The 18,190-nt window shown below is 38.4% G+C and overlaps 1 protein-coding gene across 3 annotated transcripts; it reads left to right on the top strand.

Moving 5' to 3' along the window:
- On the top strand, positions 1–13,781 carry OXNAD1 (oxidoreductase NAD binding domain containing 1). Of its 3 annotated transcripts, none has more exons than XM_066319553.1 (8): positions 1–194; positions 455–518; positions 3,767–3,873; positions 7,310–7,451; positions 10,108–10,144; positions 10,250–10,350; positions 12,659–12,767; positions 13,410–13,781. In XM_066319553.1, exons 1-8 carry the CDS (start codon positions 61–63, stop codon positions 13,562–13,564), a joined length of 849 nt encoding a protein of 282 aa, XP_066175650.1. In that variant the 5' UTR covers positions 1–60; the 3' UTR covers positions 13,565–13,781. The 3 variants fall into 3 exon arrangements, with proteins under 3 accessions (XP_066175650.1, XP_066175659.1, XP_066175641.1); XM_066319562.1 differs by having other exon boundaries at positions 10,253–10,350; XM_066319544.1 differs by having other exon boundaries at positions 10,108–10,350.
- The last annotated feature ends 4,409 nt before the right edge of the window (positions 13,782–18,190 follow it).

Here is an 18,190-nt window from a genome sequence, read left to right on the forward strand (position 1 = left end):
ACAAGTATTTATGGTGGGTTTTTTTCAGGAACCAGTAATTCTGAAGACTGCCTGGTCGTCATGGCTCATGCTACTATTTATTTGGGTTGCACTGTTCCTCAGTTACTGAGAGGTGCTCAGAGCAGGATTTTCCCCTCTCATTCTGCATTGGGGGCGTTGAGGCACTCTGCTGTTTGTTACTGCACAGGGAACGGGTAGGTTATCCACTTCCTTTTTTTTTTTTAAGAGAATGCCATGGTAACACTGTCAAAATCAAACTGACAAATTACTACAGACCTATAAATGCTTAATTTAACTCCCAATTATATATTTATATTTAATTCTTATTTAGATTTATGTCATCTGTAGTCTGGATTACACTGGTAAATTGTTATGTTAATAGAAATTCATATCAGAAAGGGACAGTAGCACAGCTGTCAAAATGACAATTATCTTTGTTTGCTTTTTCTTGCAGCACAATCAAATCAAAAAGGAAAATGGATCATCTAGAGAGGACAGCAAATAATTTTCGACAGGAGGTTAGTGTTCTGTTCTTTAGGATGCAAGTAGTTTTATTTTTTTTTTTTTTGCTGCAAAGATAATTATATTGGATAATAATATTTCATTCTTAGGCTCCATTTTGCCTTCTGCTGGAGTCTGGTTTACTTTTTTTTTCTCCTCATTTTTTATACTTGTTACAGGTATAAAATTAGCTTATTTAGTGCTCAGTGGGTGAAATGTAATGAGTTTTAAAATTTTTTAGTGATATGATGTTGTTTACTTTATGTTGAACAAGAAACTTAATAGATTTCTCGCCAAGTATGGATTATAATAAGTAATGAAAGCACATGGATACCCCTCATCTCTAAACAAACTTCTCAGATTTTTATGGATTTCTACAATTCTGGTTCAGATTTGAGATTTAAAAATGTGGAAAATGTTCTTCTATAACATCAGAGTAAGGCAAAAATTGTAGACATTTTGAAAGGAGACAGCTGTAAAAAAAAATCTTCAGTTGCATCTATTTAAATTCACAAAAGCAAGGAAGATAGAGCATTGTTCTCCACCACATCCAGAAATGCTTATTCTGGATCTCGGTTTTGAGCAGCAAGCATTCTTTTTCCTAATGTTCAGAGGGAAACACACTCTTGTATTTCATACAGATATTTCCTTTCTGTAATAAGCTGAAGTAGATGCACACAGATGCAAACACGCCACACATCTGTCAGTGTGTGTACATGAACTCCTTTTCTGCTAAGTTTTTCCCTAACTACAGTGGAGAATAAGTCACATTCTTCCCAAAAGGAAGCTGGGTGCAGGGGCTATGTAGGTAACGCCCAAAAGAGAAGGTTCAGCACTGTGTGACATAGGCTGTAGATGAAGGAGACAAATGCAGCCTGGTTCTGCCTGTCACCAGAGCTGTGATCCAGCTTTGGGAACCACAGAGCTGTGCCTCAGCTATTCACACCTAATGCCAGCTCTTCCCTGAGTACAGATCAGTGCTGCCTGTGGGCATCCAGCTGCTCTGGTGGATCCTGTTTACCTGAGAAAGTGGATGTAGAGACAGGCACAGACTGATGCATGTTCTCGTTTGCTTCTGACATGAAAAAAAGGATGGCACTTTTGAGTGTTGCCGCCATTTCTCAGGGGTTTCTCTTCTATTTAATGCTTGGTTTGCTTCCTTTCTCTGCTCAATGTCAGTGCCTGAAAAATACATGGAAAATAAATCCTTATGTGGTGTTGGAAGCTCAGGGTTGGTGCAGGGAACTGTGATGCACAAGGAGGAGCAGGAAGTTGTATGAGATAGGTGAAAGAGCAGGGCTCAATTTTTGCTACTGCACATTCTCTGCATATCAGAGGATTATGTTGTTGGTTTTTTTAATGTTCGATTTATTCTTTGTTGCTTTATTTCTGACCACTTTAAAATCCGTTTGTTTTAAATCCTCTGCTTGGTTTTAAATTCCATATAACCAGCAGTTGGCTTCCCTCAGCCAGTATTGCCTTATTTGGCCATTTCAGTCCTGTAAAAGATGAAAGAATCATAAATCCATGTTGCATTAGTGTGAATGCTACAGAACAGTGCCTGTTGAAGAGTGATAATGTGAAGGACCAGGGCAAGGAGAAGTGACTAATGCTTTCTTGAAATAGAGCTGCCAAATCCGAAGTCCTGTGCCTTCCTCCCTCTAACCTTGCTCTGGCCAGTTGGATACCCTTATGATGGTCCAAAGTACTGCCTGATTGTCTCTGATTCAAATTTAATTTTTTTAATAACTTCATACCAATTAAGAATTAAATTTCCAGTAGTCTTGCAGTTCTCTCAGCCAAATAACAAATTAAGGAGTGTACTGAAGAGTAAAGAAGAGAATGAAGAGGATCCAAATTTAATGTCCCTTTCCTGCACTTCTCCATCAGAACAACTATTGAAGTCATGTATCTGACATTTCTCTTGTTAACTTTGACTGCATTCCTCATTTAATACTGTCTGCTAAACTGGAACAGGAACCCATGCTACTTCATTTTAAATTAGCAAATGTCCTGCTGTTTAATGGGACAGGGGACGTGTTCAGATGTTGCTTTATGAATAAATTAATTTCCTGACATATGTTTTAAATTACAGCATAGTTGCTTAAATTTTTTTTGATCTGTTTGATCTTAGACAAATGAGAAATGGTAGAGTTGTGGTGGTATTTTGAGTGTTTCCTTGTGTGGTAAGTGACATCAGCATTTTTAACAGTAAAATCTGTATTGCTCTGTGTAGAAAATACTTACTGTTGCTTTATTTGTAGAGGAAAGAAGTTAATAATTTTAATCCAAAGAAACCTGAAAAGGAAGGGTAGGGAGGGGATGAAAATCCATGGTGCACTGATGGGCATCAAAGAATTTAAATGGGGTGCTCATCCCCAATGGGTCTTTTGCAAAGTCTGCTGCTTTTTTTTTTTTTTTTTTTTTTTTTTTTTTTTTTTTTTTTTTTTAACTCCATAAAAGTATTATCGGCCATGGCTTTGATATCCCCTCCCATGTGGCTGGCAAACAAAATCTGCTCTGTTAACCAGCCATGAGACCTTGTGTTTTGATTTCCCTATGGTCATATGGGGGTGTAGGGGGTAAATGCAGTAACACAAGGCTTGTTGGTTTTCTTTCATTGATGCAGTAACATTAATGCATCATCTTTCAGTAATGCATTTAATTACTTAAATAAATCTAGATCCAGAATTCTCCCTGAGACTTCATCTGCAACTGATTTTTTACAAGTGTCCTTTATCTTTATATCAGAGCTATTTTTACTTTGCTGCTGGAGGATGCAGGAACATGTCTCTTGTATAGATATCTGAAGAATCTGATAAGTGATAACTAGCAATCACCTCTCTTTATAGCTATGTTCCTTTCAACTGAAATGAAGTCAGTTAGTATATAATCTTAGACAAAGTGACAGACATGGTAGACTGCAAGTACAAACACTGTTCTCCATTCAATGACTATTTAAGTGAATCATAGAATCAGAATGGTTTGGGCTTGAAGGGGCCTTAAAGATCATGCAGTTGCAACACCCTGCCGTGGGCAGGGACATCTTTCACTAAATTAGGTTGCTTAGGGTCCCATCCAGCCTAGCCTTGAACATTTCCAGGGATAGAATGCATTTTTATTTCATCACCTCAGTGAGAAACATTGGTGCTGTAGGTACTGAAATGCCACGGGTAACGTGGTAAGTGTCTCATGCACGGCTTCATGAGTCCTTTTGCTGCAAATGATATCTACATATCACAATGGCTTCTTTTTCTATTGCTAGGTAATTACACAAGCAAAAGTGTGTGGAATCACCAATGAATCAGAGACAGTCAAAAGGCTTCGTTTGGCAATTGCAAATAAGGATTTTACTTTCAAAGCAGGACAATGGTAAGATAGATCTTCTGGTATATTTGAGGGGACAATGACTAGGAGGAGTCCACTCTAAGAAAGTGCTGAAAGGTCTCTGATCCTTGGGCCTTGGAAAAAGTTTGTAGTTTATATAATACAATGTTTTCTTATTGGATGCTCTGTCAAAGAGCTGTTATTTGGCATAATTTTTAAATAGTCATTATAAAAAATGCTAGTATTACTATTTAAAGGACAGAAGTAGATATTTAAGTGTTGAGTTATACTGTTTTGGTGTTTTCCTGTGATTTATTATGCTACACTGTTTCTTCAGGAGTACTTTGAAGTTCACTGCCACTTTATTCTGCAGGCTGTCTTTATTTATTAGTTATTTTTACAGTGGAGCTGAGACTGCTGATTTGCAAGTTACTTTGTTTTCACTTATTTCTTTCCCTTGAAGTTTACACACTGAAAATTTAGCCTGTTAGGTCAGATTAATATATTAATATAAACAGACAAAATTGAAAATAAAAACCTTGAATTATTAAGCCTTTGAAACAATTAGCCATTTGTTTAAACAATTTTACAGGTTGTTTTTTTTCTCAAGGAAGTAGTGGATTTTCATGTTTGTCATCCTTCCTTGTTAAAAATACTTGCAGTAACTCTTTCTTCTCTTAGAAATTAATTAAAAAATAGGAGGAGTTGCTTTTGGCAATGGACATTTAAATGTTCTTAAACTTTTTATTGGCTTGGGCCATCTGAAAGTGGTTTTGCTGAAATCAAAGTATAGCTGCTAGGGTATTAACAGCATATGTTACTCATGGAGTGTTAATATGCTGGCTTTTAAATTTAGAACCAGAACACAAGATGCTGATTAGCAATAATTTGTTTGTGAAGTAATTTGCTGCAGTTTTTGCACATGTGCAGTGACTCATATTAAATTCTTGCTTGCCAGTACTTGTGAAGTACATTTACCCTCCAAAAATGTTTTTGAAATTATCGTGCTGAAAACTGAAAGCTTTAATTATAATTACTCTTCTTCATTTTCTTCTTCCTTGAAAGTGTTCTAATGCTATTGTAAGGTACACACCAACTTCTCTGTGCTTGTATCTATAAACTGGGGTTGCATTTTTTTGATGAGCAGTACAAAACAACACATTTTCCTGAGCAGAAAAGGCTAAGTTGTTAGGATTTGCTAGAGTAAGATGTTACAGCCAAAGATTGTCACTAAAATGTTTACATTTCCCGAAAGTGTTGTAATTATTGAGTTTTTCAGAAGCAAAAGTGAATTTGTTTTGCAAGCACTTTGGCAGACACTGGTCTTTTTCTGACTTCAAATAATGATGAATTGTTGCTATTACACCTTTTGATTTACTAAAACATGCATTGAGGTATAGGCATGCATGCTACAAATACTTTGAAGAAGTAACTTTATGGTTTTAGTGTTTCTGATTTCTTACTCCAGCAATGGGCAATTGTTACTCATTTCTTAAAGATATGGTTTAGTTGGGTTTTAAAAGGAGGGAAGTGAAAAACCACCCTGAGATCTCTAGTTTACATCTTTTTGTTCCTCTCCTTTTTTTTCCCCCCTTCTGCTGCACTTTTCCTTTAGGCTGCCACAGGCAGCATTTCTTCAGGAGCCCTCTCACCCCTCCTAACATTGTTGACACAAGCCATCAGAGCTAGGCTAGTCCACTGTAAAACAGTAAACTGTGCCTTGAAATCTCTCATAGTTATGTACTTGGGAAAGAAAAATACATCTGCATTAGTATTTGGGAAAGGTAAGAACAGTGTTTGATGCAAGTTTTGCAATAATGTTTGTGTGTTTCCCCACCAGGCATGGATAAGGTTTCCCTTACATGCCAAGGGGAACATTTTGATTTGAATGTAAATTGTGACTTCACAATAGCATAAATTCTCATCTTTTTCATTCATCTTAAGTAGTAAGATTGTTTTCCACCAGAGGGAGGTAAAGAGCTTCAGTAGCATCGTGAGATGTTCTTTGGCAGGATAAACTCTGCAATTCAAGAGTCGACCTTTCTCAGCTCCCAGAGCCTGACTGTCAGCAAAGCTGGGCCGCAGGGGCAGTGGGGCTGCACAAGCTGAGGACACCGAAATAAGCCTGCTCTTTCTTTTTTTTGGTTGTAGACCGTTCTTTTGCAGTCAGGTATCTTTATGCACCATCAAGATACTACAAGCAAAAAGTTAAAAATTATATCACTATTGTATATATCACACTGTGTGCATTCTTTGAGAGAAAGATATTTTTTCTTCGAAGGGTAAATTTTGCGTGGAGTAAGCAGACAAGATTTTTTTTTTCTTCAAAGAGTGGTGAACTACTCGAAGTGCTTGTCTCTTTCCTCAACCATTTGTGGTCTCTGTGAAGAATACAGCCTTGCTGTTTAAAGAAAATACTTGTGCAGTAGAAGCCAATCTGTATTTCATGGTGCATCCTCACTTTACTAATACTGAGACAGCCTAACCCAGGCTTGAATGAATAATGGTTCTCTAGTACTCGGCATTGTTTTATCACTGTGGTTGCTTCTAGTTATAAATATTTGTTTTATGTTGAAATACAGGGATTTTGTTATTCTGTAGAAAGCAGAAGCATTTAAAGGTTTATGGAACATGGAGGAGTTCAGGTGATATACAATGATCACAAACCAACTGTAATTTTTTTTCTGATATTTGCTTGGAAGCCTCATCAAGGCTTATCAAAGCCTTACTTTTATGAGACTTAATTATAGTTCGTATATAGTAATGGCTTGCCTTCCATACTCTCTAATGCCTGGTATTGCAGAAGCTTAGCCATGTTACCTTTGTATCTGTACAAACTCATGCGTGGTTTACTTTTAAACTGAAAGGAAAACAAGTAGGAATTGATTCCAGTTCAATTTTCAGGTACCCTAAGAAGTGATATCTGCCACCAGAGGGAGCTGCAGTTCTGCTGCCAGTTATGGACTTCTTACATGGGAAATTTTTTACATAACTGTTGGGTTTTACTTCAGATATTTCATCTACCAGGAAAAGAAAGTGTTTATTATAAAATTAGTTCCCTAAAATTAGAATTACAATCGTCTTATGTTTGAAAATTGAAGAGCCCATCAAAGGGACCAAAAAGAATTGGAATTAAGCTACTCTATCAGACCATAATTATGTTTTTGTTCTAACATGCAAATAATTTATTTAAAACACTTAGAATTCTAGTCTGTTGTGAGATGTGACATTTAATGCTAAAAGCAGAATGGTTTTAAAACCTTCTAGTTTAGCAAACTTGATGACATGGTTCTAGAAGAAAATAATTCTAAGTAAATGGTGTTACTCAAGGTTAACTCACTTTTGAGAAAAGCTACATTACAAAAATGAAGATGTTTTAAAGGAAAGATAATTGAAACAAAGGCAGCCACATTATTTTGGCTATTGTCCATGTTTGGGGTGTTGGCTTCTTTTTAATCTTCCGTGTCTGATCTATTTTTAGGGTCGATTTCTTTATTCCTGGAGTATCTGTAGTTGGGGGATTCTCAATATGTTCAAGCCCTGGCCTGTTAGAACGAGAAGGAATACTAGAGCTGGCAGTAAAGCACACTGTTCATCCTCCTGCTCACTGGATTCACACTGAGGTAAATGAAATTAACTGTGAGATTTGGCTTGCTTTTTTTTCTTTTTTTTTTTTTTTTTAGGTAAAGGGGATGGTGTGTGTTTTTAGACCACTTGGTGCTATTAACTGCAAAACTCAGATTGACTTCTTCAAGCATTTTGGATACAACATAAATCTTAAAACCCTTTGTGTGTATATAAAGGTTCTCACTCCTTTGGAATTAATGAATTTAAAAATTTGGAAAAACCTCTGTTGTGACTTACATCCCTAAGAACAGGCACTGTTACACACTACAAAGTCACCTCTGATAACCTTCCATAATTCTTGACTATTTCCGTAAATATAAACTGGGAATCATTGATAAACCATAGATGGATATAGATAAGGGGAGCCAAGGAAGACACTTAGATCAGTTTTTCTGAAATGACAAAGCATTTCAGAATACCTATAGTGTTCTTTTAAATATGCAATATTTTTGTAATAAAGACATAACAGAGTTTTTTGCTATATTAAAAGTAAAGTGTTAGACTTGGCCTTGTGGTGTTTTGTTCATCATATACCCCATTTAGTTTGTCAGATGAGCCAGAGTTTCATCAGTGATCTGTCCTATCAACTTCTGTTCTTTTCACAGTCTCTGGAAAACATTTAAGAATTTTTGATGTTGTAAATCAATTTTTGTTGCTGAGTTTTCTGGTGGAATTTATAGGATAAATCTTAAGTAAGGGGTGAGCTACATCAAACCTGATGCTGTGGAGAAACCTCCAGGGTATACATGGACTCTTCTAGCTAAACAAAAGTGCATACTTTTCTTTAGGAAACAAGCAGAAAAAATAGCAACCTAGAATTCAAAAATGTTTCATATATGGTGACAAAACTGGTGCTTAATTGTTTAAAATTTGCTCCTAAAGGAAGTTGATATCTCAGCTTAAGAATTATATGGGAATAGTTAGCTAATTTACCCACTGTATCTGTGTTTCTTAGAGGTATTTATTTCTTAATACTACTGTATATAAAATAGTAAATTTTAGCACCGTGTACTTTATATAACTTCAGGAAGATGTAGCTTTTTCTTTAAAAAAAAATCCATGTAATGTATTGATTGCTTCACTTCTCTGCCTGAGCTGTGTTTATAAACTAGGCTAAAGCTCAACACTTTCTCATGGTATTACTCCAGAATTTTACTATTTTTTCTTGTGTACTGACTGTTATCATTGTCATGGCCAAAGCATGAAAATATATGGAAGACTGTTGGTTAAGAGAGATTCCTCGCAAATCCCATGTCCAATCTTGAGGAACTATGCTAATTAAGGGGGCAGATGTGAGATTGTTTCTCCCTAAAAATGTTATTTCCTCAAAGGGTACCAGTACCATATTCTGTGTCCTCCTTAGGCCACATGAATCTGGAGCACATGTGGATTTGTGCTTCTCTAGACCAGAGTAAAACATGGTGGGAGAGTAAGCAGTGTACATCACAAGAGAGAGAGAAATCAGTTCCAGATAATGAATGCACATTTTCCTACAGTATACTTGAGAGACAACAGTTGTGCAGTAATTAAGAAAAGCAAGAAAGTTGTTGGGTGTTTTTAATGATCATGCTTACTATCTTAGGAGCCTGTGTGTTCTGTGCAGTACCTGTATCCAAGGGCATTCTTCTTGCTCCTTGGTGGAATTGTTACACTTTAGACCTTAGCTGTCTGCAGCTTTCATTAATGCAGCTTCCTTTGTTTGAATTTACTGTTTCCTGCTAGGAAAACAATTCTTTAGAGGAGATGTTTTCATTCTCTAAGATAATTTTTCAGCAGTTCTTATAGCTTGTTTTTCTCTCCTCTATTCCCACCTTCCTTGGTTTCCCTATCCTCTTCATTTTATCTTTTAAAACCTGTGTATGGCCTAAGTGCTCTTATTTGTTCTGTCAGTTTGCAGTGATGTGGAAGAACTCACCTGACTTCCCTATACTTCAGCTTCACCCTTCAGACCAGGATGCAGTGCTGGTTTACCAAGGAGATACTGACCCAAGTGGACTTTTTTGTTGTAGCTTTTGTTTTTCCATGTATCAAAAAAACACGCTTGGACTCATTTCTTTAGGAAATAATTTCTTACATACAAGTGGAGAGTAAGAGAGAGGATTTTCTTCTTCTGTGTCTCTGAAGTTGCAAATGCAGAAGTGATTCTGCAAGAAATATTCTTGTGGATACTTACTTCAGTGCTGGGTGGTTTTTAAGGAATGGGGGATGGAAAAACCTTCTGTGTGTGCAAGTTCTTCTGACCTTCTGTGACCTTACAGGAAGGCCTTTTTTGGCATGAAGCTGGTTTTGGGTAGAAGTGTGATTTCACATGTTGAGCTGGGGTTTTCACAACCACATACATTTCATGTTTGCTGTTAGAAAAGTCTGTGTGAATTGTTCCTCTTTCAACTCTTATGGGGATAAGAAGGGGGAGTCACCATCCTGCCTTACCATAAGACTGAAACTTTTGAAAGTTGAACAAGATCCCTAGAGACATTGGGTTACGTCAGATAGCTGGAAAATGCGTGTATATTTTAAAAACCTGTTTTTCCTTCACTGGTCAATTAAAATAAAAATCACAGCCCAGCAAACCTTGTGACTGGGATACAAAAAGAATAAAATTTCAACTTCTGCATTTAGTTCTGAAATTAAATATCTTCTTTTCCATCCTAGTGTACACTTGACTCAGAAGTGGCTCTGCGAGTGGGAGGTGATTTCTTCTTTGATCCTCAGCCTGGTGACTCCCCAGTAAACCTAGTGCTGATAGCAGGGGGTGTTGGAATTAACCCATTGTTTTCTATACTGCTGCATATAGCAGATCTTCATGGATACCAAGAGGGTAAAGGAAATAGACACAAATTGGGAACAGCGAAGCTGTACTACAGTGCAAAAAATACGAGTGAACTCTTATTTAAGGTAAATCAAATGTTTTTTAAAAATACAGGTCTCAGCTATTCAGCTACTTGTGTGTGTTGATGTTACCAAATTCCAGAGAGTCTTTCTGTGTAAGACACTGTACAAAGAGAGACAAAAGTCACTTCCTGCCTCAAATCCTGTGTGTTGTTAACTACTTATGCCAGTGTACAAATTAAGGCTGTTATGGGACATACCTGTTCAAATCAAAATTGATTTTGATTAGTCAGGTACCCCTAGATTTTGCTATTTCCCTGCATTTTACTATGATCTTGCAAGAGCATCATAGTATACCAAAGATTATATATATATATACATATATGTGTATTCACACTAATAGTATGCATGGTGCTATAATACTGTAATCACATAGTCTAAGTAGAGATTGAATGTAAAGACTAGAAAAGAGTAATTACATCCAAAGGAAATACTTTCTAAAATAACAGCCAAGCTTTACTGATAATGCATTAGTCACTAATAAGTACTAGTGTATGAATGAAGGATTTATAGCTGCTTTTAAAACTGCCTGTGCAGTACTTCTTCAACATTTATTCAGCAGTTAAAGACCAGTTGTCAGCTCAGCCATTAAGGGTTATTAACAATATTTTAGAGCCAAATCAGCACAGCTTCTGTAAAGAAGCATCCAAAATGATTTATGGGTTTTCAAAGTATTGAAAGCTTTTGATATTGAAGGATTTTCAGGAACAGTTGATTCCAGAAACTGTGTATAGGAACCATCACTAGTTTTATTTCTGTACTTCTACCATGTTTCTGAATATAGAGATATTTGCTTTCTTTGAAAAGTAATTTCTTTGTTGGTAGAAACAGAATAATTTGCTCTTCCTTTTGGCCACCTACTGATCTCCCAGTCTGTTCTAAGCATGCACAGGTTTTTCCAGTGCCATAGTGACACTCCCAGCATTCACTTAAGCAGGTTTATGACAGCAGAGCTTTTGCACTAAAGCTTCTGGGATAGAAGAGAAGAGCGTCATGCAGAGCGCTTAAAATAAATCCTTCCCTTCGTTCTTCACATGTCCCTCAGATCCAGAACATGTCAGTCAAAATTCTTCACTTCTGTGCAGAGGATTGAGGAATAGAATCTCTAGCAGCCTTTATTTATGCTGTTGTGACAAACATCTGTACAGGATGTGTACAATCTCCAGGAGCACCTGCTGGGTTATCACTGGTGGTTTGGAGGATGTGGTCCCTGGAGGAGCAGCTGTGTATGGGCTGACAAGGGCAGAGGGAGATGCCACTGTGGGGTCTGATCCTCACTGTGCATGGGCTCTCATGTCACAGGCTGAGGCACTGGAAATATCCTTAGTGCAAATGATAGAAGCAACAGCATTAGGGATACAAAGACAGCAAATCAATAGTAGAGGTACTGGTGGAACACTGTACAGCAGTGGCAGTATGTGCTGCTCTTCATCCCGTGTCTTTTTAGGGATTCAGGAACAGATTTTCTATAAAGTAGAATCTTCCTGGGGTTTTTTGGTTTTTTGTTTTTTTTTTTTGGTTAAGCAATCCAGGGCAGACTCAGTGTAGTAACTAGTTAACAAGCAAACACTTAACAAAATTAGCACATTGGCCTAGAAATTATTTTTATTTCAGAATATTTTAAAGAATTTCCAGTGTCTATTCCAGCAGTGAAAATCCTATATAATGCAGAATCTAGACAGTAGCTAAATCTTAATTTCAGAACTAACTTCAGCATCTGACTAACACATTCTTTTTTTGCTATGATTTGAACTGAAGCCGCTGGGGGTTTAGTGGTAACTTATCACAGCTGTGACTTGGGGGAACTGAAAATGAGTTTATACTTTCTACTCTGCTAAAAATAACATTAGCATTACGTGGTGGTTGGTTTTACTTGAGAACATGAGACAGTAAAGGGTCTAGTGACCTTATCAGATAAACCAGACAAGACTCAAAAAATTCCTAACTAATGGTAAATAGATACTGCAGGGTTTTTTTTTTTTAAATGGAAAACCCCTATGGAAGTGGAAGGAAGAAATACTGAGAATTCATGAGGGGAAGAAATTGGGAAATTACCTAACTGGATCTACAGATTGTAATCTGTGTCAGAAAAGGAGAAAAGCACTAACATAGCTGGCAGGGTATTTGCATTCCAAGTGTGGGAATTCTGTGTATGTGTGCAGGTCAGAACTGTGGAATCACACCCATCAGGTACTCAGTGCTGAAATGCAAAGTCTTGGTTCTCAGTAGTAATCACTGGCATTCTGGGACTGTTTGCATACATCTGCTTTGATTTAATGGCCTGTGGTGTAAGCAAGTGTGTTTAACATTACAGAAAAATATTCTTGGTTTGATGAAGGCGTTTCCTAGAAAGATCACATGTTGTTTCCACGTCACCCAGCAGCGCTCACAGATCTGTAAAGAACTGCAGCCACACATTACAGGTAAATGTCATGGCATCGTACAGAGATGCTATCTGAAGCCCAGGTTTGATTACATCCTTACAGCATCAAGTTGTGCATAATAACCCAGCATTTTTACTTTTAAATAAGTTCAAAATGAGATGTGAGTTCAAGAGTTTTCTCTTACTTATTCAGCTTTGCAGAATAGTTTTGTCTTCGCAGTTTTTGTTTTCCTCTGTTAATCCTAAACTTTACATGGATATTTCCCACTGCAGACTTTATTCCAGAAACTATTAAGCAAACGCTGTTTACTTTCCTTAAGGTGGCATTGATGAAGGATAAGCTGACTGCTTGACAGAGATACTTCAGCATGTTTCCATGTCTGCTGTATTTGTGTTAGAAATACCCGTTTTTTTTTACGTAAATTTGGGATTTTACTTGTCTGTAAGCCATGTTTCTCTTCAGTGACTAATACCCTCTGTATTCCAAGTACAAGCAGTGATCTAAATACCCAGAAAAACAAATGGTTTTGGAAGCCTTAAATCTCAATACCGATTATCCTGAAACAGGCCAGGCATTTTTAAGAAATGACTGCTTGAAATACCTCAAACCAGACAGTATTTTTGAAATGACTTAATGATTAATAATTTTGTTTTCATTTTCTACTTTTTTTTTCTTTGTCAGAGGGAAGAATATCTGAAAAAGATCTAGAGAAACACGTATCTAATGATACTTCATGGTACATCTGTGGACCCCCTCCAATGATAGAATCTATATCCAAACTACTCATTAACATTGGTGTTCCTAGAAACTGTGTTTTCTTTGAGAAATGGTGGTAGCGCCACCTGCTGAAGAGAAAATATATTATTATTTCCAGTGTATTTTGACAAGGGAAAATGTACAGAAATGGACTACGAATTATTTGGAAGACTTTAATGAAGATGTCCTCAATGATGGAAGTGGGCCTTTAATTTAACTGTAATACAGCTGCAATACAGTGCTGCTGCTTTGGGGGAAAGAAAAGTGATTTTATATTAAAGAGATTAACTATTCTGGTTTTTTGTTGGTTTGCCTTTTCTGTTTATAAGGATAATTCAGGCCACAACTTCTGAATCTGCTCCGAATGAGTACACCTTCCCAGTTCTATATAATACATTTACTATTTTTATAGAAGAGGAGCTGCTGTGTTGTGACTTCCTTCTCTTGCCATTTCTTCTCAGAAGAAAAAACCCACCTTTTATGTGGTTTATGTAAGTAAATCATTTGTGTTGACAAAGCTATTTTCTTGTCATCCTGTTTAGCCCTGAGTTGAAAGTGTTGAGTGCAGCAGTCTTAAGAATTCCTGTATCCTGTGCTGGTGCTGAGGTGGTTCAGCCAAGCCTGTGCTTGCATGGGCCATGTTCTCAAAAGCAGCACTGGCCACCAAGAGCCACAGTCCTGTTGCATGAAGTGGAGAGCTTCAGGGGATTCCAGGACATACTGCTTGGAGAAAAGTCTTTGGAAAGTTTGGTTTTGCAAGGCATAAGTGTACCTCTAGGTGTAATGGCTTATACCTGAGCCCTTCCTGAATGAACCTTCTTTGTCCAACTTTTAGAAAAAATCATAGAAATTAGAAGAGCAACAAAATCTATGAGTTTGTAATTATCTGCATAGACAGTTCAAGTCTTTAAGTGGCAGAGATTCCTGCTGTACATTTGAAAACCTCAGTCAGGAACAGCATCAAAATTAATACTGAATTAGTAAAAACCTTAAATGGATAAGGCCTTCCCTTTGTTAGTGGCTCCTTTTGTTGAGTTATATGTTTCAGTCATAGTCAGCTAGGTAATGCATCAAGTTCCTTGCCATCAGTGTCTCCCTGCTCTGCCTTAAATAATGGGTTGCAGAGACACTGAACCAATCAGCCAATTCCCATCAGCCTACTACAGTCATGTTGCTGTGAAGCACTTTTGTTTTTCAAGCATAATGTCACTGTGGTTGGCTAAGGCGGCCTCAAGCCCAGTAGTAGTTCTGTCCCAAGAAGTCATTTCAACTCCAGCACACTCCAGTTGTCCCCTCTTTTTATCAGTCTGGTATGTTGTACAGCTTGGGGGCTACTTATTGCCACATCCATGTGCACCTCATCCTCAAACTGCAGAGGCAGCCCTGCTGGAAAGGCCAGGCCCTTGCTTTGAGTGAAGCACAAAGCTACTCCTGGGACTGTCAGAAGCTGATAAATTAAATATTCCCAGCACTGCCTGGGCATTGAAGAGAACAGGCCATACCTGCTGCCACTCAGAACCCACAGAACTTAAGGACAGGCTGCATTTTCCATCAGGACAGGTGACTCTCATTGATGGACCCTTAAGAGTTGCCTTTTGGGGACAGTATTGTCTGATGTACTGATGAGGCGTTGCCCCTAAGTTTGTGCTTTCTGCTGCTTGGAGCCTCATCCACTTAGGTCCGTGCTTGTGTTCCATGTGGTGCCACTGCCAGCTGCCATCGCTGGCCCCCTGCACAGCCACTGCAGGCCCAGAGGGGCTGTCTCATCCAGTCCCTCCTCCTCAAACGAGAGGAAGATTCCTTCTGAGTACCCCTACTGCAATGAATGCTTCTTGTTAGTTCACTCTAGAATGTAAATAGGACGGCGTGCTTGTCACAAAAAATAACACCAACGGGGTTTTGTGTTCACAGAGATCACAGCTGACATGTCAGAGCTTGATGCTTGAAAGAAGCAGGGTTTTCCTAGGAATGTGCAATACACTGCTATCAGGAAGTACTGGTGCCCTAAAATAGCCACACACTAGGCTTGTCTGTATTTTAACAGTGTCATGGTGAAAAGATTCTGAGAAGCCTTTAAATGTTTTCTTATGACTTCTAAATCATTTCATGAATTATAAACTGCTATAAATTTCTTCCCTTAATGCAGAGCCTTTCTGCAGCCCAAATTACATCTCTTTCACAAACCCTCCTCAGACCTGCACCAAAATGTCCTTTTAACGAAAGGCATTTTGAAACCCTTTGCTTCTGTCATCATCCTCTTTTCCCTCTAACCTCCTTCTGTCATCCCCTGTTACACTCAGCCTGAGTGCTGTGGGGCAAGGACATATCTCTCCAATTGTGTGGGCTCACCCACCTGAAGAGCAGGACGAAACACACATAACACTGCCCCAAAACATGGACAAGAGTAATTATTTCATACCCCCTGCCCCCAAATAGTGGTAACCTCTGGTACTGGGAGCAAGAAGTCCTTTCTTACCTTGTAATAAATGTGATTTCTAAGCCAAGAAATCAGGAAAGTTGTTGACATCCCCTTCCTCCACAGTCTTTTCCTGTTGACACTTAAGAATCTTTTGGAAGTCTCTAAAGAGTTTCTGGTCTTTTAGACGTCAGTTTCACCTTTAAGTCCGTTACTGGATCTGACTCTGCCATAATTGAAGATAAAAATAACATCCCAGAAACACAACCCACATAAACACATGGTCTACAAATAATTCAATAAATGTGATAGTGGTCTGCACTGGCAGGAACAGAGAGCAGCCCCTGCTGTTCAGCTGCTACTGAGTTGGGAGAAATATTCTCATCACTTTGGTGAATCTTGTCACTGTAGAAAATGTTTTTTCTTCTTACGCTTGTGCCATCAGCTGAGGAACAGCTGAAGGAGAGAAAAAGTAGACTGATGCTTTTTTATTTTTTGCAATAAAGGATAAGGAGTGAGACATGTGTCCATTTATACATTTATATTTTAACTTAAGGAGGTTTGTGAGTTACTGGTGTTGCAGCCTGATTAGACCTTATCTTCCTTTTCTTCCTGTGACGCATATTATACCTGTTAGCCATGTGCTCATCTGGTACAAAGAGTATCAAATATTCTTACGGTATTTGCATCAATTAGCTGGAAAAAGAGTGGCTATTCAGTTATCATTGTATCATTTTAGTTAGTAGGGTGCTTTTATAAGTGAGTAACAGCCTTAAAATTGAAAAGCCTTTTTTCTCCCTTCAGTGTATAGGTAAGGTACTGATTAGAGTCAGCTGCCACATCCAGCACCACAGGCACCTTCCTGAGGATGAAGGCTTTGGCAAGATCACCTTTTAAAGCCAAAACCACATCTTCACTAACAGCCTCAGAGACATGAATTTGTGCCTACCACTACAGTTCATAGGTGCGTTGTTTGTTGGCATTCCTCATACTTTCGAGAAACATTTATCAGCAAGAAATTAGTATCTGCTCTTCTTACACTCTTCAGTTCTGGGAGGATGAAATTCCTGCATGAAAAGCTGATCATGCTTCATTTCTGCCCTATAATTGGCTCCCTGAGGCAAATGTAGAGTCACAGCAACTACAAAGAAAAAGGGTATCCAAATGCAGAGCTCTTCCTCTGCTCAACCTCAGGAATTGAGGCTGACAGAGGAGCCAAATTAGGGAGAAATGGGTATATTGTTTTGTACTCAGCTTCATTTCCACACATGTATTAAAGCTACTTTGGGCTATTTCATTTTTACTGTTTTCAAGTGCACAGATCCAATAACCAAAGAGATAATGCAAGCTGAAGTACCAGTCCCATCGTTTGTGCATTTAACCCCTGTTAAAAAACCTATTTTCATTATGATGCTTCAAGAATTTGGACACCGTACCCATCATAGTTGTACCCTTCTGCCCCTGCTCCCTGTTGCAATTTAAAAACCCTTTTCCATCTTTCATTTAATTAAGCCACTGCTCTTTGACATTCCTCATTTGCCTCATCCAATCTTTTCTTAAACACCTCCAGGGAAGATGACTCCACCTCCACCATTTGCCTCACCACTATTGCCCCAGGCAGCCCCTTCCAATGCCTGGGCTGGATTTTCTCCTTTGAACTTCTCCTGTGTAACAGCTGGTGGCTTGTTCAGATGACCACTTGCTGACTGCTCTCTTTCACTTCCCTGGCCACTCTGGTGGCCCTGCTTTTTTCAGGCCCAAAATGGCGAAGGCAGCTGAGATAAAATGCAGATAACAGCTGTGGAGACTTGCTGCTTGCACCACAGACCTGCCTTCCCCAGCCCTCATCACATCAGGATCATCTGTCTGAGAGATGATTTAGGCTTTCTCACTCTCCTTAGGACAGGCATGTGGCACAAGCACACACATAACTTCAGATAGCTGAATCAGCTCAGAGTAAATCAAAGTCACAACTGGAACTGATTCTGAGATTATAAACCCCAAACCCTGCCCTGTTGAAATTGAAAAAACATGCAACTTCTCCTCCACTCTTCCCAACCGTAACCCAGGAAGAAACCGTTTTAGAGGAACCAAGTTTTAAATCAAGCCTTCACTTAAACAAGTGTGACTTCCCCACAGGGCCTTCCATGCTCTTTTGGGAAAGGAAAAACAAGTAGCCAGTTCTGTAGTACCAGTAACTCAGTAAGGAGCTTCTCCTCATCACGACTTAGAGAACTGAGCTTCCTCCTTTTGGGGACAAGTAACTGGCATTTGTGCAAACACCACAAAT

The sequence above is a fragment of the Sylvia atricapilla genome, chromosome 1 (genome assembly GCF_009819655.1).
Source record: "Sylvia atricapilla isolate bSylAtr1 chromosome 1, bSylAtr1.pri, whole genome shotgun sequence".
Classification (NCBI taxonomy): Eukaryota; Metazoa; Chordata; class Aves; order Passeriformes; family Sylviidae; genus Sylvia; species Sylvia atricapilla.